This window comes from Hydractinia symbiolongicarpus, chromosome 3 (assembly GCF_029227915.1).
Source record: "Hydractinia symbiolongicarpus strain clone_291-10 chromosome 3, HSymV2.1, whole genome shotgun sequence".
In the NCBI taxonomy this organism is placed as follows: domain Eukaryota; kingdom Metazoa; phylum Cnidaria; class Hydrozoa; order Anthoathecata; family Hydractiniidae; genus Hydractinia; species Hydractinia symbiolongicarpus.
In genome coordinates, this window is record NC_079877.1 from 10371198 (window position 1) to 10387073 (window position 15876).

The following is a 15876-nucleotide window of genomic DNA, read 5'->3' on the forward strand; positions in this document are numbered from 1 at the left end:
TAAGGAGGGTGGATTGAGAGACTGAATAACAAAAAATATTTTAATAGGTTCGTCTTTAAATTTTATTTTAATTTTTTTTAAAAATGTTTAAAACTTTGGAGATTTAGCGCAAAAATCAAGCAATATCAATGCCAGTAAAGCTTCTGCAGGCAGAAAATACAAAAGTTAAGTGGTATCTCATTTGCAACTCCATTCAAAGATCATTACCTGGCCATACAGTTTTATGAAGAGCAGTTTTCTCTGTGCATTATACATTATTTTCACCAAATTTAGATTAACACCATAAAAATAACAATATACAAACTAGAATCATTAAAATTTATTAAAAATATTTTAAAAAAAAGCCAGCTGGCTATGGCGCTTGAGTTCTCGTAAATTAGAAAAGGATTTTGTCCTTTAAAACGATCAATGCAACTCGAAGCATCGCACACAGCTGGAAATTTTAACGCAAAACACATATAACAATGAAACTAAAGAATGGAAATGGGAGTTGTGAGGGCTACTGATGCATCTACCATGCTAGATGTATTGATTTTCAACTTATTTCGCACGTTTAGGAGATCTGTCGCTACGTACTAACAACAGCAAGCAATTTATCAGTAAAAAATATCGTGCGAAGTTATTAAGCCCTGGGCGAAAGCATGCAGCGAAAGTTTTTTTTAATCATTTTTTAGCAAAGAAGATTTGGGAGAGTGAACGAGCGTCTAATTCTTCTAAAATTTGTAAAAAAATACACAAATTAATTTACGTGCTTTAAAAGACTCGTATTTCCCTCTCTATACTCAAAGATTATAATTACCACCAGTTATACGCAGACATACAAAAATGCAAACATACAAAAAAATACATAACAAAGATAACGTTTGTGCTAAAAGACAAAACTCTGTATAATTTATTTACAAGTATTCTCAGAAATAACAATGCTGTAATGATTCGGTTAGGCGCCCGGGCGCTTATTAAAGTTTTCTGGAGTCAGGGGGGCGCTAATTCGAGGAAGACGCTTATAAATTTTTTCGTGGTTCTCTCAGAATCTTCATCTCCTGCAAATCTTCTGGACAGACCCATGTTGTATCTTTCTCATTCGATGTTCTACTTAGACATTTTCCTTTTGAATTTTCGCAACTGCAACTTATTCGAGTCCAGTCCTTACGGTAAATTTAAATAAATAAAAATATATAAAAGAATATTATCGGAATTTCTGCAGAGAATAGCAGAACAATGGACAGTTTCGTACAAGACATTAAAATATGTGAAAGTCAAGCCAACCAAGTAAATAAATAAGGATTGCTAGAATATGTTTCCTAGGGATTCATCTTTCAAAACTTCAATGCGTAACCAAAACATACATAATCCAGGACTAAGTATGTCGATAACAATATGCGTTATACTTCCCACATCTTCCCACGTTACGCAAAATAAATATAATAGCAAAATCTTTAGTGGCAAACAACGTAAATGTACGTTAGCAAGTGCGTGTTCTATGCTATATTACGTGTAGCAGTTGACATTACACATTAGTTGTGAAAGTTCTGAGTTTTCTAAAATGAATAGACAATTGCTATAGCAAATAATAAATAGGAATACCTACAGGTGTGAACACATCAATGATACACGATTTTGTCTATATATTTGCTTTTATTAAATTAAACCAATAAAATGCCAAAAAACAATGTAAAGAAAAATTTAAAAAAAAAACATTGAACCAATAATATAAAAGAGAAAAAACGATAAACAAATAATACGACAGATGTAAAATTTCAGGGAATTTTAAAGTGGGCGCAGAAATTTATGTTTTTATATAACACTTTAACAACATTTGTGTGAATTTGCGCATTCTTTTGCATTTGCTTTTTTACTCGGTAATTTAGCAAAAGCTGATACCGAAAGTAAAATTCCAAAAAATAGCAACGATTTCATCCGTTTTTCCAGAAAAAAGAAGCAACATTTAAGAAAAAGAATTTCAGTTACGTGAAAGAGAATTGAAAGTAAAAGAAGAAGAAAACCATGTTCCAGATATTCATGGACAAAATGAAAAAGTGATACAGTTTGGATAGTTGGTTGCTTGTTTTTGTTACTTCTGTTGCTGTTGTTTCTTCACAATTAATGTTACTACTTACCTATTGAAGGTCAGGACATTAGAAGTGGTGGTTTGGCGTTCAGTAGACAACGTGAGTATATAAACATAATTTTCTTATCTTTTAAACGCATTTTTTACCAGAAAACATTGTTTTAGTATTATCAGTTCTGTTTTTAATTAGTTTTGGTAAGCGACACTGAAAATGCAAAAGTAAATTTGTGTTATATAGAAAACAATAAAAATCCCAACCAGAAATGAATAAACATTTGTAATTCTGACTGTTGCCTTTCTCGTGTTCTGGTAATTCCACTTAAATTTTTCTTACCAGATTTTAAACGACTGTAGTTTGTAGCTAGCCCTCCTAGCTTTCACCCACATGTGTTCCATTAAAAACAAAGCAAAGGAAAACACAGTTCCTGCAACCATCACAACAAATAATCCACCAAATGAATATATATCAGCTTGTTCAATGTGATCATGATTTTTGCCGGCCTTACAATTATTACGAAACCAGCGTTTATCTAAATTCTCTAGCTCTCCGCTTGATTTATATTTCCGAATACTTCTTGTTATTCCATTTAGAAGTTCTGATTCTTTGGCGGTGGCAAATGCATAACCACCATCTGGTATAATTTCTCCCACCATATGAATATTGCATTGGACATCTTTACTGCCATAATATTTCAATATAGTAGCATCATGGATTATGGCGTCTAACTTTCTAAATGGAAAATACATAGATTTCACAGAAAGAAGAAAAACCAGAGAAGAGTCTTTAGTTCTGCACATGTTTTTTATTTTTCGCATAATGCAGTTTGTATAAGCATGAGTTCATATTTGATTGGGCCATGACTTTTTTTTTTTTTTTTGCTCCAGTTTTAAAACAAAAAGTTTGTCTAAGAAGAACCAACTATGATATCTGCTTTACTAACATATTTTAGATTCGATTAGATTGCATTTTTTATTACATCATGACACTTGATAATTACTATACCTTCAATGACCTTAAATTCTTTGTGGAAAAATTTCATGCAGGCATTTGTGAGTTTAATAATTTTTAATATCCGTTAGGAATTGCCTTCATGTCTAGAACTTATTTCCCTTTTGACGCCAAGGTAATTAATTCTTGCTGTTTAATATGCGGGGTATTTTTAGAACAAAATTTTCATTCGTTTATTATTGCCATTGTTATTTTTTTCACATCTATTATTTTCAAAACCCACCTACCCTGATCTCAGATCATTCATTGCTTGGTCAGTATCAATAAAATTGAACTTTTTCATATAATCGTACATCGCCCTCCATTCTTTCTTATCGCTATCACGAAACATCTGTGTTATGCCAGAGTTGTCCAGAGTCCCAAATTTAAAGTCAAGCGTAGGATTCGTGATCTAAAGGATTAATAAAATTGTTAAACTCGGAAATCGTAACGGTATATTGACCTAAGAGCTTGCACAAACTTTGCAGTGTTATAAATGGTGCGTAGCTTACCTTTTCATCTTTCAGACCCTTGATAGGAAAAAAATGGGGGTTTATTACTTTGTTTGCTGTCAGTATCGCCGTGTATGAAGACATCAGTATCATCATAAATATAGCAACAGAGATGGCAATAATTCTTGTACTTATTTGTGTTGGGTTTTGTGCACCCATATCGCGCTGAAACACAAGTCCTATCTGGTATAATATACTTTCTGACCATGGATAGAATGGTTGCTCCTTTTGATGAATACAATACTCCATACAAGATAAAATTATACTAGCAAGAAAAGCCACAAGGAATGTAGCTGTCCACAATTGGATTGTAAGCGGCGAAAACACTTTCAAACTAAAAAAAGAATATTCAATTTTTTGTGCCACAGTTGCAATTGCTACACCATTTGATCTAAATGGTTCAGAAAACATTATTCGTTTAGCTCGCGTCGCATACATCGTAAGTGGTGCCAGTATTAATTCTGCTTTCCCTGTTATAAGATCTCCAACTAGACCGTTATATGTTCCGTTAACTTCTGTTCCGTAGGCACCATCTTCAACAATATATAAGTGTGTAGATATTTCAAGTTCTGATTCCATAAAAACAAGCAAGTCTATACACAAACCAATGCAACAGCGTGGTACAGGCAATCTAGATTCATTTTGGTATTGACTTTCCCAGCAGATTCTTCCCAATTCGCAGTTATTGGTGTACTTGCTAGGAGGATGACGTGCAAACATAATAAAAGGAGGCTCAATAATTGTGACAGTTCTTATCATTTTTCTTCCTTTGCTTTGCGTGTTGGCTATTGACAGGTCTATTGTTGTTGATAGTTTTTCTTCGCGAATTAAGGGTGACCATAGCATCTGATTTAGTAAAAACAATTCCGATAGTTGTCGCATATTTTCTGCATGATATAACATTATTTTGTCTCCTTTAATTCTAAAGCAAAGGAAATAAAGATCAATTTTTTTTGTATTTTTTGCTGAATTGCTTGTTTCAGACAGTAAAAGCTAGAACAATGGTTGAATCTTTCCAGAAATATATCATGCGTAACATTATACAGTTTCGGATTTGTATGTTACCTTTTTGACATAGCATTACTGTCGGAGGGAAGACTAATTTAAAATATTTCTGAACGAATATTTACCTGAGTTTATTGATATCAGAAACAAAAGCACAGTCAAGCGCTAAGGAGCTGTTGTTAAGCTTTAAATCAACATAAAAGATGTGCGCAGTATGATCTTCTTCGAAGAATCCCAACTCTTTCTTATTTGTTAACCATACAAAACCTTCATCCAAGATCTCTATGGTCAATGCCATTCTCATGATGTCCAAGTTACACTGCAGCGAGCATAAAAGGACAAACATCTTGAACCCGTGAGCCTTCCAAGTGGAAACGTCTTTAGCAAGTCTTTTCCTATTAATACCATTGCTGTAGAGAAAAGTTTCGTATTGAAAATATTCTTGAATATGTTGATTTCTTCCCCGATCCAGTATAAGGAGAGTTTTAAAGTTATAATACTCCTCCAAAATCGGAAGGATGCAAAAATTATTTTGGAAATTTGTGGTGGTGTTGAACTAAATAAAGAAAAAAAATTATGACTATTTATTCAGAGGGCCAATCAGATACTAGATACTTATTTTTCATTGAATAAATGGCAGGAAAGCGAAGGTTTCTCATGCAACAATTTTTGTCCATACTATTCAGTTTAAAGTCTGAGTAACCGAGTCAGAAAAGAAAGGACAATGATTCCCTCAACCTGTCACTTTTGAACTACACAAAGACGACAGCCTAATTTTCATGTTTATTTTCGATTAATTGCTGACGTCTGTAAAAATTAGAGAATTGCGAATTATGAAGTTGCCAAAGAAGCAGTTGTCCTAATTTTTTTTTCTTTACTTTGAGGCGATCAGAAATGACAGCCCGAAGTCCGAAGTAAGACGTCCCCTTATTCCCCCACCCCCATTCCCCAACCTTTATATATGGGTGGAATCAAGAACTATAAGAATTAAGTGTTCCCTACTTACCAACTCCTCACCAATGTAATTGGCATACACATCCAATATTTTTGATTCGTGATCACTATACTTTTTTAACGTCAGTGAAAATGAACCACTAGAAATTTGGACTTCTTGAAAAAGTTGTATAACCTCATGCAACGAGTTATTGCTATTTTTACACAGATTTATTGACAATACCAGAAGTTGATATCTTGCAAGAATTGATAAAATAACCACTGTTAAATGAAATATCATTCTAAGTCTTTAAAACTATTTACTAAAATAAAGTTTAACCATCTTCGTAAACTTTCTCAGTCAGTATTCTGTGTCAATATAACTTCTATCTATAATATATTATTACATTAGGTGTATATGGGTTATCACCTTAGACGCAAACGAAAACAATTCGAAAGGAGAAAACGACATTCAATTGATTCACAATTTTTTAAATCCTGCAAAAAAACATATCAATATTTAATGACAGGTAGGAGTTTTACTGATTATGAAAACAAACAGCATTTAATAATTAAAAAACTTTAGAGAAGAATTTTTGCAAGAAGAATTTCTTGCGGAATTCACTTATGCAGTTGACAGGCATGAAGAGAAATTTTAGCAGAACGAATTTTTGTGATTAAAACTTATTCTTGGACTATCAAGTAGATTTTTAACCATTATCGGTTCAATATTTTAAAAAAATGCGAAATTTATTTTCCGATTGATTTATTTTGTCTGGTTTTGAGAACTCAATTGCAAATGCAAATACATATTTCTTCCTCCAAAAGTTTCTTTCCTTAAGATAAGACTGCTCGTTAGGACATGGGAAATGCAAAAGAGATCGTTATTAATGTATCGCATTTGCCGTTTCGGTCAAAAGTATTTTATGCATTTTAACACGAAATCCATCCACATGAAAGACGGATTGATGATATCATTATAGAGTCGCAAAAAGATCAGTGACATGAATACGTGCCTGTTTAACCTTACTTATACTGTGTTTTTTTTCAGTATCAAATGTCCCCCGACGTATCCGAAAAATAGTATAGTAGATGATTTTGAACTGCTTAATTCGCTTTTTAAAGGAGAACTAACGAAGAAAACCAATATATGCTTCTACGTAATAAAAACATTCTTTAATATAATAGAAACAATATGGATTAAGTTTTTTTAGTTTTTTAATTTTTTTTCTTGTCCAAATTTTTGTTCAAAACAGTAATAATTACGTCAACGGTCAACGCCATTATTGAACAAAATCCGCCCTGGTTCGCACATGTTTTATAGACTTGTGACGTCAAACGGCGTAAAATGGTGAATAAAGTCTCGCTATCGTTGTACGAAGAATTCGCAGCTTCTTATACTCAAACACAAGAATATACTAAAGCCAGGTTTACACTAATTCAAATAACATAATTCTTATGGTAATTCGCATGTTATTCGCATGCAATAAGAATTATATTTCTTGGTGTGAACAGTTCTTTTATTTGCATGTTATGTTCATCGCATGTTATTCGTACGAGCTGCATAAGAATTTTTTTATGCCAATAACATGCGAATTGTGAAGATCACACCGCTTGATCTTTCTTGATTTATTACCCAAAGGTTGCTATGATTAAAAAAATAAAAAATGGTTAAGCCTATAACAGCAATTATAGAAGACGAAACCATTTGTGAAGAAGTTTAGTTTCCTTTAGCAAAACGTTGTACGTACTCTTCGATTCTCTCTGAAGAAATATTTCTTCGGACCATCTGGTTGTTATTTAAACTTCGGTCTTTTTTTATTATTGATATCATAAAAATTGTCGCGCAGAGCATGTCTTCATCGGAGAAGTCCAGTTAAAAATCTAAATTTTTTTTCTGCTGTTTGGCTTGATGTGAACATATCAGTTTAGAAACGTTACACATATTTTCTTTTTATTTTTTAGTGTAATAAGGGGTCTAATGGGACAGTTGCACCACAAAATTCTTCTTATAGACTACTTGACGTACCTAGACTATAAAAATTAGAATGCAAAGGTTTTCTGTGGCAACTGGACAGCATGTGTCTTAATCCTATGCTGCTGTTAAATACACTGACTATATCTATTTACACTCCTGTCATCTGTTTTTATCTATGTTGCTGTTGCCACTTATGACTGCTTACCACTATTAGAAGCTAACTTGCTGACCAAGTCAAAGACACTAAGCAAAAGTCAATAAAAGACCAGAGAGGTGGGGAGAAATAACTTCAAAAACACGATATAGATATTTAAAACTTTACCACAGGCAGACGCAGACAGCACAGCTTTTAGCTAACCAGCGTATCGTCGATATGGCCTGCCAAAACAAAGCCGATTCGACAAAAGTTAATCCCCGATCTTCGTATTTAATGAAAATAATTATGCGCCTTATATTGATTCAATTAATTGGAATAATCTTGTCTTAACCAAAAATGACTGTAAATATTTCATGAAATATGAAATGTTTGCAATGAAGTGTTTAAATGACATGTCTTGACAATATTTTTACGACGCTTGTTAACAATTTTTCAGAGAGTTCTGTTATACGCAGGTCCAATAAACCAGCAATCGCGTGGGTACGTCCATCTGATAAATTTGCGATGTTACGGCAGTTGCATTAACAAAGCGGTCGAAGGAGGAAAATGCTGGCTGTTTAATAAGATTTCGATTTAATTTGAACTCTTAATAATACAGTGGAATATCGCGAAAGCGGAAGCAGTGGTACTTAAAACAAAAAGATTTTACGCAAAATCGGTCATACAATAAGACGGACAATTTTTGTACCAAACAAAATTTGTCACTATAAACGCTCCTTACAAAGCGCCCATTATAAAAATAGATTTAAGAAAAAAAATTCAATATTTTTACATTTTCCAATTTTATACATTTTCTCATCAAAACGTTTTTGTTTTTCGTTCTTTTTCTTGTTGTCACGAATTATATAAAGAAATTTTTAAATCTTTAACTAAGGAATCTAAAACAGAAGTCAATCAAAAAATACTTCGCAAATCTTTTGTAGTCTGTTTCTTTTATGAATAACATTTTTTGCTCAAACAATCCCTCTAACAATCCTCGTGAAGTAAAGCTTAAGAAACCTTTTTCTGTCAAAATTCTACCTAAAAACTATTTTTTTTTTTTTGCAAACTCTCTATAAATTTGACATCCACTTTAGAGAGATTCCACTGTGTATTGTCCTGCCAGCTCGGTTACACTAATCAACTGATGTAAGTAATGTTACCTATAACTCGACGAAAAAAATACATCTTTTTACTAGGTTTTTAGCTGGGCTTGTTAACTATAAAAATAGTTAATGTAGTTAAACTCCACAGTTTTAAAATATCGTAGAAGAGTTATTTAAATTCTTATGTTGTTTTTTAATAGTTTAGCTGACGAAGTTCCGTTGATATCACTTGTCAATTTAATTGCTTAACCTTTCAAAAATTTATTTTGAAAATAGTTTTGTACATATAGTGTTTAGTTTGCTCTTAGGTTCGAAATTTTCTCCTTCCGCAATAATATCGATGTAAAATACAGAACGGAACGAACATCGTAACCGGCTGTACTGTGTGGTGGAAACAGATAAATATTAATACATTATTAAATAATATTTTACATAGAAAAATTCTCTCGCTACCCAATGTTAAAAATAATATATCGAGTAATTGTGGATTTCTATAGCTAGAAAGTTCTTTACATTATAAACATTCATATTAAATTGAATTATGTCTATAAACGCCATTCGCTGCAATAAATCTAAAGTTAATTGATGGTCCTCTGCAATACTGGAATGTTCAAATTACTACGTTGGTCTGTATGTTTTTGAGATTGGAAATTTGAAAGTATGTTTTCCTAGGTTAATATATTATAGCAGACTATTTTTATCGACTCTTTTTAGAGATGTCTTGGTTGATAAAAAATCAGACATCCACATAAGATATATAATGTATTGAGCTCTCTCTAGCCAGTGGGTGTTTACGAATCAAGCATATATAACAGAAGAAGCTGCAATAAGTGAGGCAGTACTAACACGTGACATGCACAACATAACATATATTTTGTTTACATAAATGGTAGCTTAAAAAGCTATGAAAATTATGACAGCCTTATACTCTAAACGTTGTTGGCGACAAGGTAAGAATTTCACGCGTGCAAGCGCAAAAAACATCTAACAATTCTACGATTCTTTTGGTTGTATAGAGCTACAAAATTTTATGATTAAAGGTATTGTAACCGTTCACTCTTAGGACCCATGTGATTGTAAAAAGCACAAAAATTAGATTAATGGCGGTATTATAAACCTTCTTCTATAGGACCCATTTGGGCGTATAAAAGTATGTTTCCTGTTGCCATGTTTTATTTTTTTAAGCATTCACCCTTTCATATCTAAAGAATTAATTTTGATGGCATCATTTGAATCTAATATTTTGTCATCTTTGTACGAAAGTTTTATTAAAATTAGTATGTACTTAGAATATTGCATTTAAAGATTTCCCACTAAGGAAAAATATAACAACGTGATTGGGGTAATAACTTGGATTAATATTTCGTTTAAATCAGGTCTGTATTTTATTCCTAGGAACTACATATCGTCTTAGCAACACCTTAGTAACCACCTCGTCACCAATACACCTTTAATGAATTATTATATAATCAATACAACATTATAAAATACATATACATGTATATCAACAAAATTTTGATAAAAGTTACCTCAATATGATAAATACAATACTCCTCTGAAAGTACAAACTTTTTTTAAAACTTTCATCACAAGCCCCAAAGCCCCAAAATAATTCCAAAATTTCAGCTTAATTACATTCCTAACAAACGTTGTCACTTGTCAATAAAGTGACTTAGTTGATATGATTCAAACTTCAGCGTGCAAACCATTTATTCTGTTAAACATATATTGGTTGATATAATGTTATAATTTTCGCAAACGCTTTACTTTTTTCTTTCGTGTGAGAGCGCAACTTGCAAACTTAGAATTTCGTAAGCGTGCCTTTGAAAATAACACCGACATAATAACCTTTGTCTGTCTGTCGGTCAAAACGGGGTCATTTTTAACTATACAGAAAATATTTATGCTACAAATAAAAAAGCGTATAGTTTTATTGACTTTGCTGCTACGGACAAATTTCTATGGATTTTACAATGGCAAACAGCTACTCTGTATAAAAAGACGCTGTGGTCTGTCAGTTATACCAGGCTATTTTGCGTTAAAGATGCGATTTTCAGGCTGTGCAATATATGTCTAATAATTCCCTTTGATTTGGGCTACTGACTAGTTTCATTCAAATGCCCCTGAGAAAATTTTATGCTGTACAAGCTGACACATTGTGATTCTCAGTCTTTTCAATAGAATATTATAACGAAAGTCGGCTAACTTCTATTACTTTAGGAATTAAAATATTTATGACTATTATTACCATTCTTTTCGTTGAAAAAAAATTATTATTTAAGCGCTGTTATTGAAAGAAAAAATGTAAATGCAACTGTGAAATTCTTAGTTTGAAATCAATACTATGTTTGTTAAGTATCAATGATTTGTAGGAAACTTTTAAGATATCCTAATTTCCAAAAAAATAGCAACGGAAAACGAAATAATCACGTTCATATTCGCAGTCAATCCAATATGAATACGAATTTCGAATTCTTTATCAGCCAATTGAAACTCTTTGAAGAATTATTTTGCCAATTTAAAAAAAATGTGTATTGTAAATTTTCAAGTTCATACTGATAATTATTTTATTTTGTAGCTTTATCATCTGCCTAAAGCGATCACCATATGAGAGATAGAGAGATGTTCCTTCTGGCACACGCGCACACACACACGCACGCACGCCACAGTCAAACACAAAAATCCTGATCATCTAACACAAGTACTTACCATGCTGTGTTTATCTATACAGATGAAGGTAAAGTCTCTATCATACCGCAAATGAGTAAAAAAAATTTCTAGCACACATTGAGGTAGTTCCCCCCGCAGACTGCTGACATAAGCAAAAATCAACGCATGCGCAGTAACGCTCACGTGATCATCTGCTTTAGTTTTGTTCATGCATGTAATTCACTGACAATCGAAATTCATACAATAAAAAAATGGACACACACACTGTAAAAGAATTACGTAACATCGCAAAAAGCCGTGGGCTGACTGTTAGTACAGGCTACGCAAGGCTGAATTGGTTTCTTTGCTGGAGGATATACCACAGAGGCCACCTAGAAGAGCCGGACAACGAAAACCAGTCAGGCCCGTGACAATACATCCAACACCGGAAGCCATGGATGTATTTGAAAAACAAGAGATGTCAAAAAATCGCTCGATCGTAAAAACCAATATGCGAAAATGGTACAACTGTTTAGTGGACCCAGTTGCCAAACCTATGAAAGAATGAGTCAAGAGAACCTATGTAAACGCTGGGCATGACGGCAAAATTGGCTAGAGTTGCGGCATATTGGAGAACATTCTGAAATGAAGTGATGTCCTGGCCGACATTCTCTTCCCTCCGTACCATAGTTTGAAATTTTTGCAACAGAATTTGTCTGGCTGTGTAGTTGTCCGCACCAGTGAGGATGCTTTGGTCCCTGCCTGCGATCCAAGCAACAAGACCACGTAGACGCAGATACTCTCGCTTAGCTTGGCCAGACCTTCCGACGTCAGACCCTGGCTTGTCGGCATGATAAACTTTGCATAGTCCCCATCAACCTGGAGCCACCATAAATCGTTGGTGAGTGACGACATGACAACCTTGAATTTGTACAGGCTATTAGGATCTGTACCATACTCGCGGTATACTCGTGCATATCCGAATGTTGAACAGGAATATTTGTACTGATGAAAGCCATTCTTATACAACATGGGTACCTTCATTCTTGCCAGAATGCGTCTCATGTGGTAGTACGCGTGAAATTTGAAGATTGCGTTGACAAGGGGTACGGAGCCTGTCATGTGCTTAGCGGAGATGCCTAATGCCGTAGTTGCGCAGTGGGTAGCGAAAATTAACCGGGATATTCCACTAATCCAAGGCTTGCCCTGTTCAACCAACCCTAACAAGGTCATTCAGCAAATTGGTTGGAATTTTAATGGCATACTTTGTAAGCTCGGGGAATACCGCGGAAATATGTGATTCTGTGGAGACATATAGGTGTTCCAGGTTTGTAATACCAAGGGGCCATTCTCCTCTGTTTGACTTGTACTTTGCCTTGGGATTATACGAGTACATGTTCATCCTTTTCTTCTAAGAAAGGGATGAAGCAACTCTACATTACTGATACTGACAAGCCTACGATTTTTGAGGAAAACCTGGGACAGGACACGAGGATAGCCTTAAAATCCATCATTATTCGACCTACATGGCTGAACATTTACAGCGACAACGAGTTTACCATACGTAAGGTAGGGCCTGATCAGAGGGTTATCGAATTAAGATCATAAACGGTCTGTACAAAATCGAGGAACTGGCGACTATCGTCAATAGTCAGGCAGGGGACAAAATCAATGTCCCGAAAAATGGACTCTGCAGGCTCTGTGTCAGTCACGGGTAAACAGTTGTGATTCATCGACAACTGCAAGAGCTCTTGGGTCTTCCCTACGATCCTAGTAAAAAGTACTACTCGAAGGGTGACTACGATGCAGTCTACAAGACTGACGTTTACATTCGGCTATGCCTTGTTTGCCCCCAGTTGGATGAAGACGACTGGCTATGGAATGGTAAAAAGTCTAAAATTCTCGCTGTGATCCCAAACAAAGATTTGGATGCTTGGGGGGCATGCTGACCTGGAGTTTTGACACTCTAATTTACCTTCCTCTGAAGGGTTCTACGGATCGTCTCTAGTTTATGCTGACAGATGAATTTCATCATGACAAAAATGTATCGTTTACAGGAATTACGATGTGTTTGCTCTTAGAATAAATTTACCAAGTGCGCCTGTGGAGGACGATACTATCCATGAAAACCAGAAATATAGACTTGACAAGATCGGAGAGATTGAAAAGAATCTGAGAAGCGAAATCAAAAAGCCGGACGGGCGTTCAAAAAAGTTTAAAATGCATGGGACGTGGGTACGCTACTATGACCATGGTCTGCTGAGCGTTATTATTATCACGTCGAGTGTTGGAATTGGGGCATTAGCCACGGGTTTCGGCGCTCCATTCCTTATAGCGATTGGGGGTATTACAATAGCGGTGAGGAATGGGCAAGCTGGTTTGCGGAACGCTTCAAAAAGGCTTAGGGTTAAGAGCTGAGTCGAAATTAAACTCCATCGTCGATCTCATCTCAAAGGCTGTAGAAAATGGGGTTATCAACGACTACGAGTCTAGTCTCATTATGCAGGAAAAACAACGTCATATGCTATTGAAGGAGCAGATACGTCAACGGTTAAAACGGCTTGTTGACGCCATCAACGAACGCGAACCTTGTACCGACGTTCCACAACATGTACCTAAGGGTAGTAGTTTTCTCCCTGCATATTCACGGATGATAGCCCCAGGATGGCATTGACTTGGCGGGGTTCATCGTAGGGTACTGCTTGACCATGGAATTTAGTTGTGATCGCGTCCTTGTAGTATTTGAGCTTGGTGCTGATGTAGCGATCTTTTTTCACATGTTCCGTCGTCAATTTCTCACATATCAACTCTTCGATCTTCGACCAGATTTGACGATACTTCAAAATCAAAACTCATCGCTGGTACAGCACTGGCATTGTACCGGTTAACTCCATGCGGGGACCAGATTTTTGGTGTTTCTAGGCTGACGGGCTACCACAAGGTCTCGTGTATAGCCTATAATGTACCGTTGATCCTTACCTCCATTGGCAGGGATAGCATCCGACACTGTCAGATAGTCCGCATTGATGTTATTGTTGTTAGTAAAGGTAGCAGCAAAACTGTAGAAATTTCTGGGGTTGACTTCTTCATTCTCAAGTTTTAGCATCTTGTTTTATTGAATTTTAATCAAGGTCCGAGGCTCTTTGCACATACACAACTACCCCCGTTATATGTGATATACTCCTGGTAGCAGTACCAACACAGCATTTTAGCTTTTATCACGAACCTATCATACGCTTGGAGTACCCGTTCACAGTCACTACACTGTTCCATTTATCTTATAGGGTATCTATTCCAATGCATAAATACGATCCTCCAAATCTTTAATGGCTTATTTATTCTCCATCTCCTTTGACGATTCTTATACTAAGGCCAACGCCATTAGTGGTAGAGAGAGACCAATGCCGGTTATAAAGATCATGGCTACTGCAGTTCCAAATACTTCCAATATTGATTGGGTGTTGCACAGTTATTATAGTTTTTTTCATCTTACAACAGGGTTGTAAGATAATCTTAGGAATTTCACCTACATATGGAGCACATGTTGTCGCGCATGTCCTGCGTTTTTAACTCGACTGGTACAAGCCTTACAAGAAAGGCATGCCATTCAACAGCCTTCTTGCACATTTCCTGGGTTTTGAATTGTTTCGGAATAAACCAGAACCTTTCGTGGTTCTTACTGAAATATTTAATGCACATGTAATGCGTCTTGAACCGGTATGGTACAACCTCGAGCATCAAGGGATCCTCCTCAACAGCTTTGTTGAACATGTCTGGCGTCTTCAATTGATCCGGCACAAACTCTAACTGGTAGGGATACTTTTCAACAGCCTTGATCTCCTCTGTTGCGTACCTTAACCAAGTCATCTTCCCCCTATGTACACAATTCAACCTTGCAAAGGTGGTCAATAGGATCACATTGCTGCGTTGATGGTCAGCGGTGGTCATGTTGCTGGGACTTTTTTCGCATTGCTGAGCGTTACTGCACATGCGTTGATTTTTGCTGATGTCAGCAGTGTGCGGGAGAAATTACCTCAATGTGTGCTGGAAATTTATTTTTTTTACCCATTTGCAGTGTGATAGGGACCTGTGTACGGATAAACACAGCATGGTAAGTACTTGTGTTGGATGATCACGACTTTTTGTGTTTGACTGTAGCGTGCGCGTGTGTGTGTGTGCGCGCGTGTGGCAGAAGCAACATCTCTCTATCTCTATATGGTGTAAAATTAAATATTCATTTTTCTATAGCTTGTTGAACTGAGATGACTCAAGTATGAAATGGTAAGTTTATGTGGATGAAGATATTTTTATTTGCTTGCAATTTTTTGTAAAATAAATTAATATCGGCAGTCATTATTGTTTGTTTTGTTTCTCACTTCATGAATATTATTTCGGATTGATTAATTTTCTTGTAGAATAGTTTAGGAATGATTTAACCCTATTAGCATTGTGGAAGGAGGAGAGGAAGGAGGGGGGCATCAAGTGACTAGGCATAGCTTCG

The 15876-nt window shown here is 35.3% G+C and overlaps 2 protein-coding genes across 2 annotated transcripts in view; one reads left to right on the forward strand and one right to left on the reverse strand.

The window, feature by feature from the left end:
• Positions 1-156: 156 nt before the first annotated feature.
• Positions 157-5911, reverse strand: LOC130635639 (glutamate receptor ionotropic, NMDA 2B-like). Its single transcript, XM_057445029.1, has 6 exons — positions 5580-5911; positions 4699-5129; positions 3569-4490; positions 3305-3468; positions 2403-2798; positions 157-1538 (listed from the first exon to the last, which is right to left on the reverse strand). Coding segments are annotated over exons 1-6 (2142 nt in total). The 5' UTR covers positions 5808-5911; the 3' UTR covers positions 157-1537.
• The window catches only part of LOC130635638 (glutamate receptor ionotropic, NMDA 3A-like), a 27031-nt gene continuing 12923 nt past the window's right edge, over positions 1769-15876 (forward strand). The window contains exons 1-4 of the mRNA XM_057445028.1: positions 1769-2168; positions 5919-6036; positions 8718-11463; positions 15624-15656. The gene's annotated coding sequence lies outside the window, so the exon portion shown is untranslated. The remainder of the gene's footprint in view (positions 2169-5918; positions 6037-8717; positions 11464-15623; positions 15657-15876) is intronic.

Coding starts and splice junctions, on each gene's coding strand:
- LOC130635639 (XM_057445029.1), bottom strand. CDS start 5,807: ATGATATTTCATTTAACAGTGGTTATTTTATCAATTCTTGCAAGATAT. Junction 5,130..5,579: donor ATTACATTGGTGAGGAGTTG/GTAAGTAGGGAA, acceptor TTCTTTATTTAG/TTCAACACCACCACAAATTT. Junction 3,469..3,568: donor AGGGTCTGAAAGATGAAAAG/GTAAGCTACGCA, acceptor TTAATCCTTTAG/ATCACGAATCCTACGCTTGA.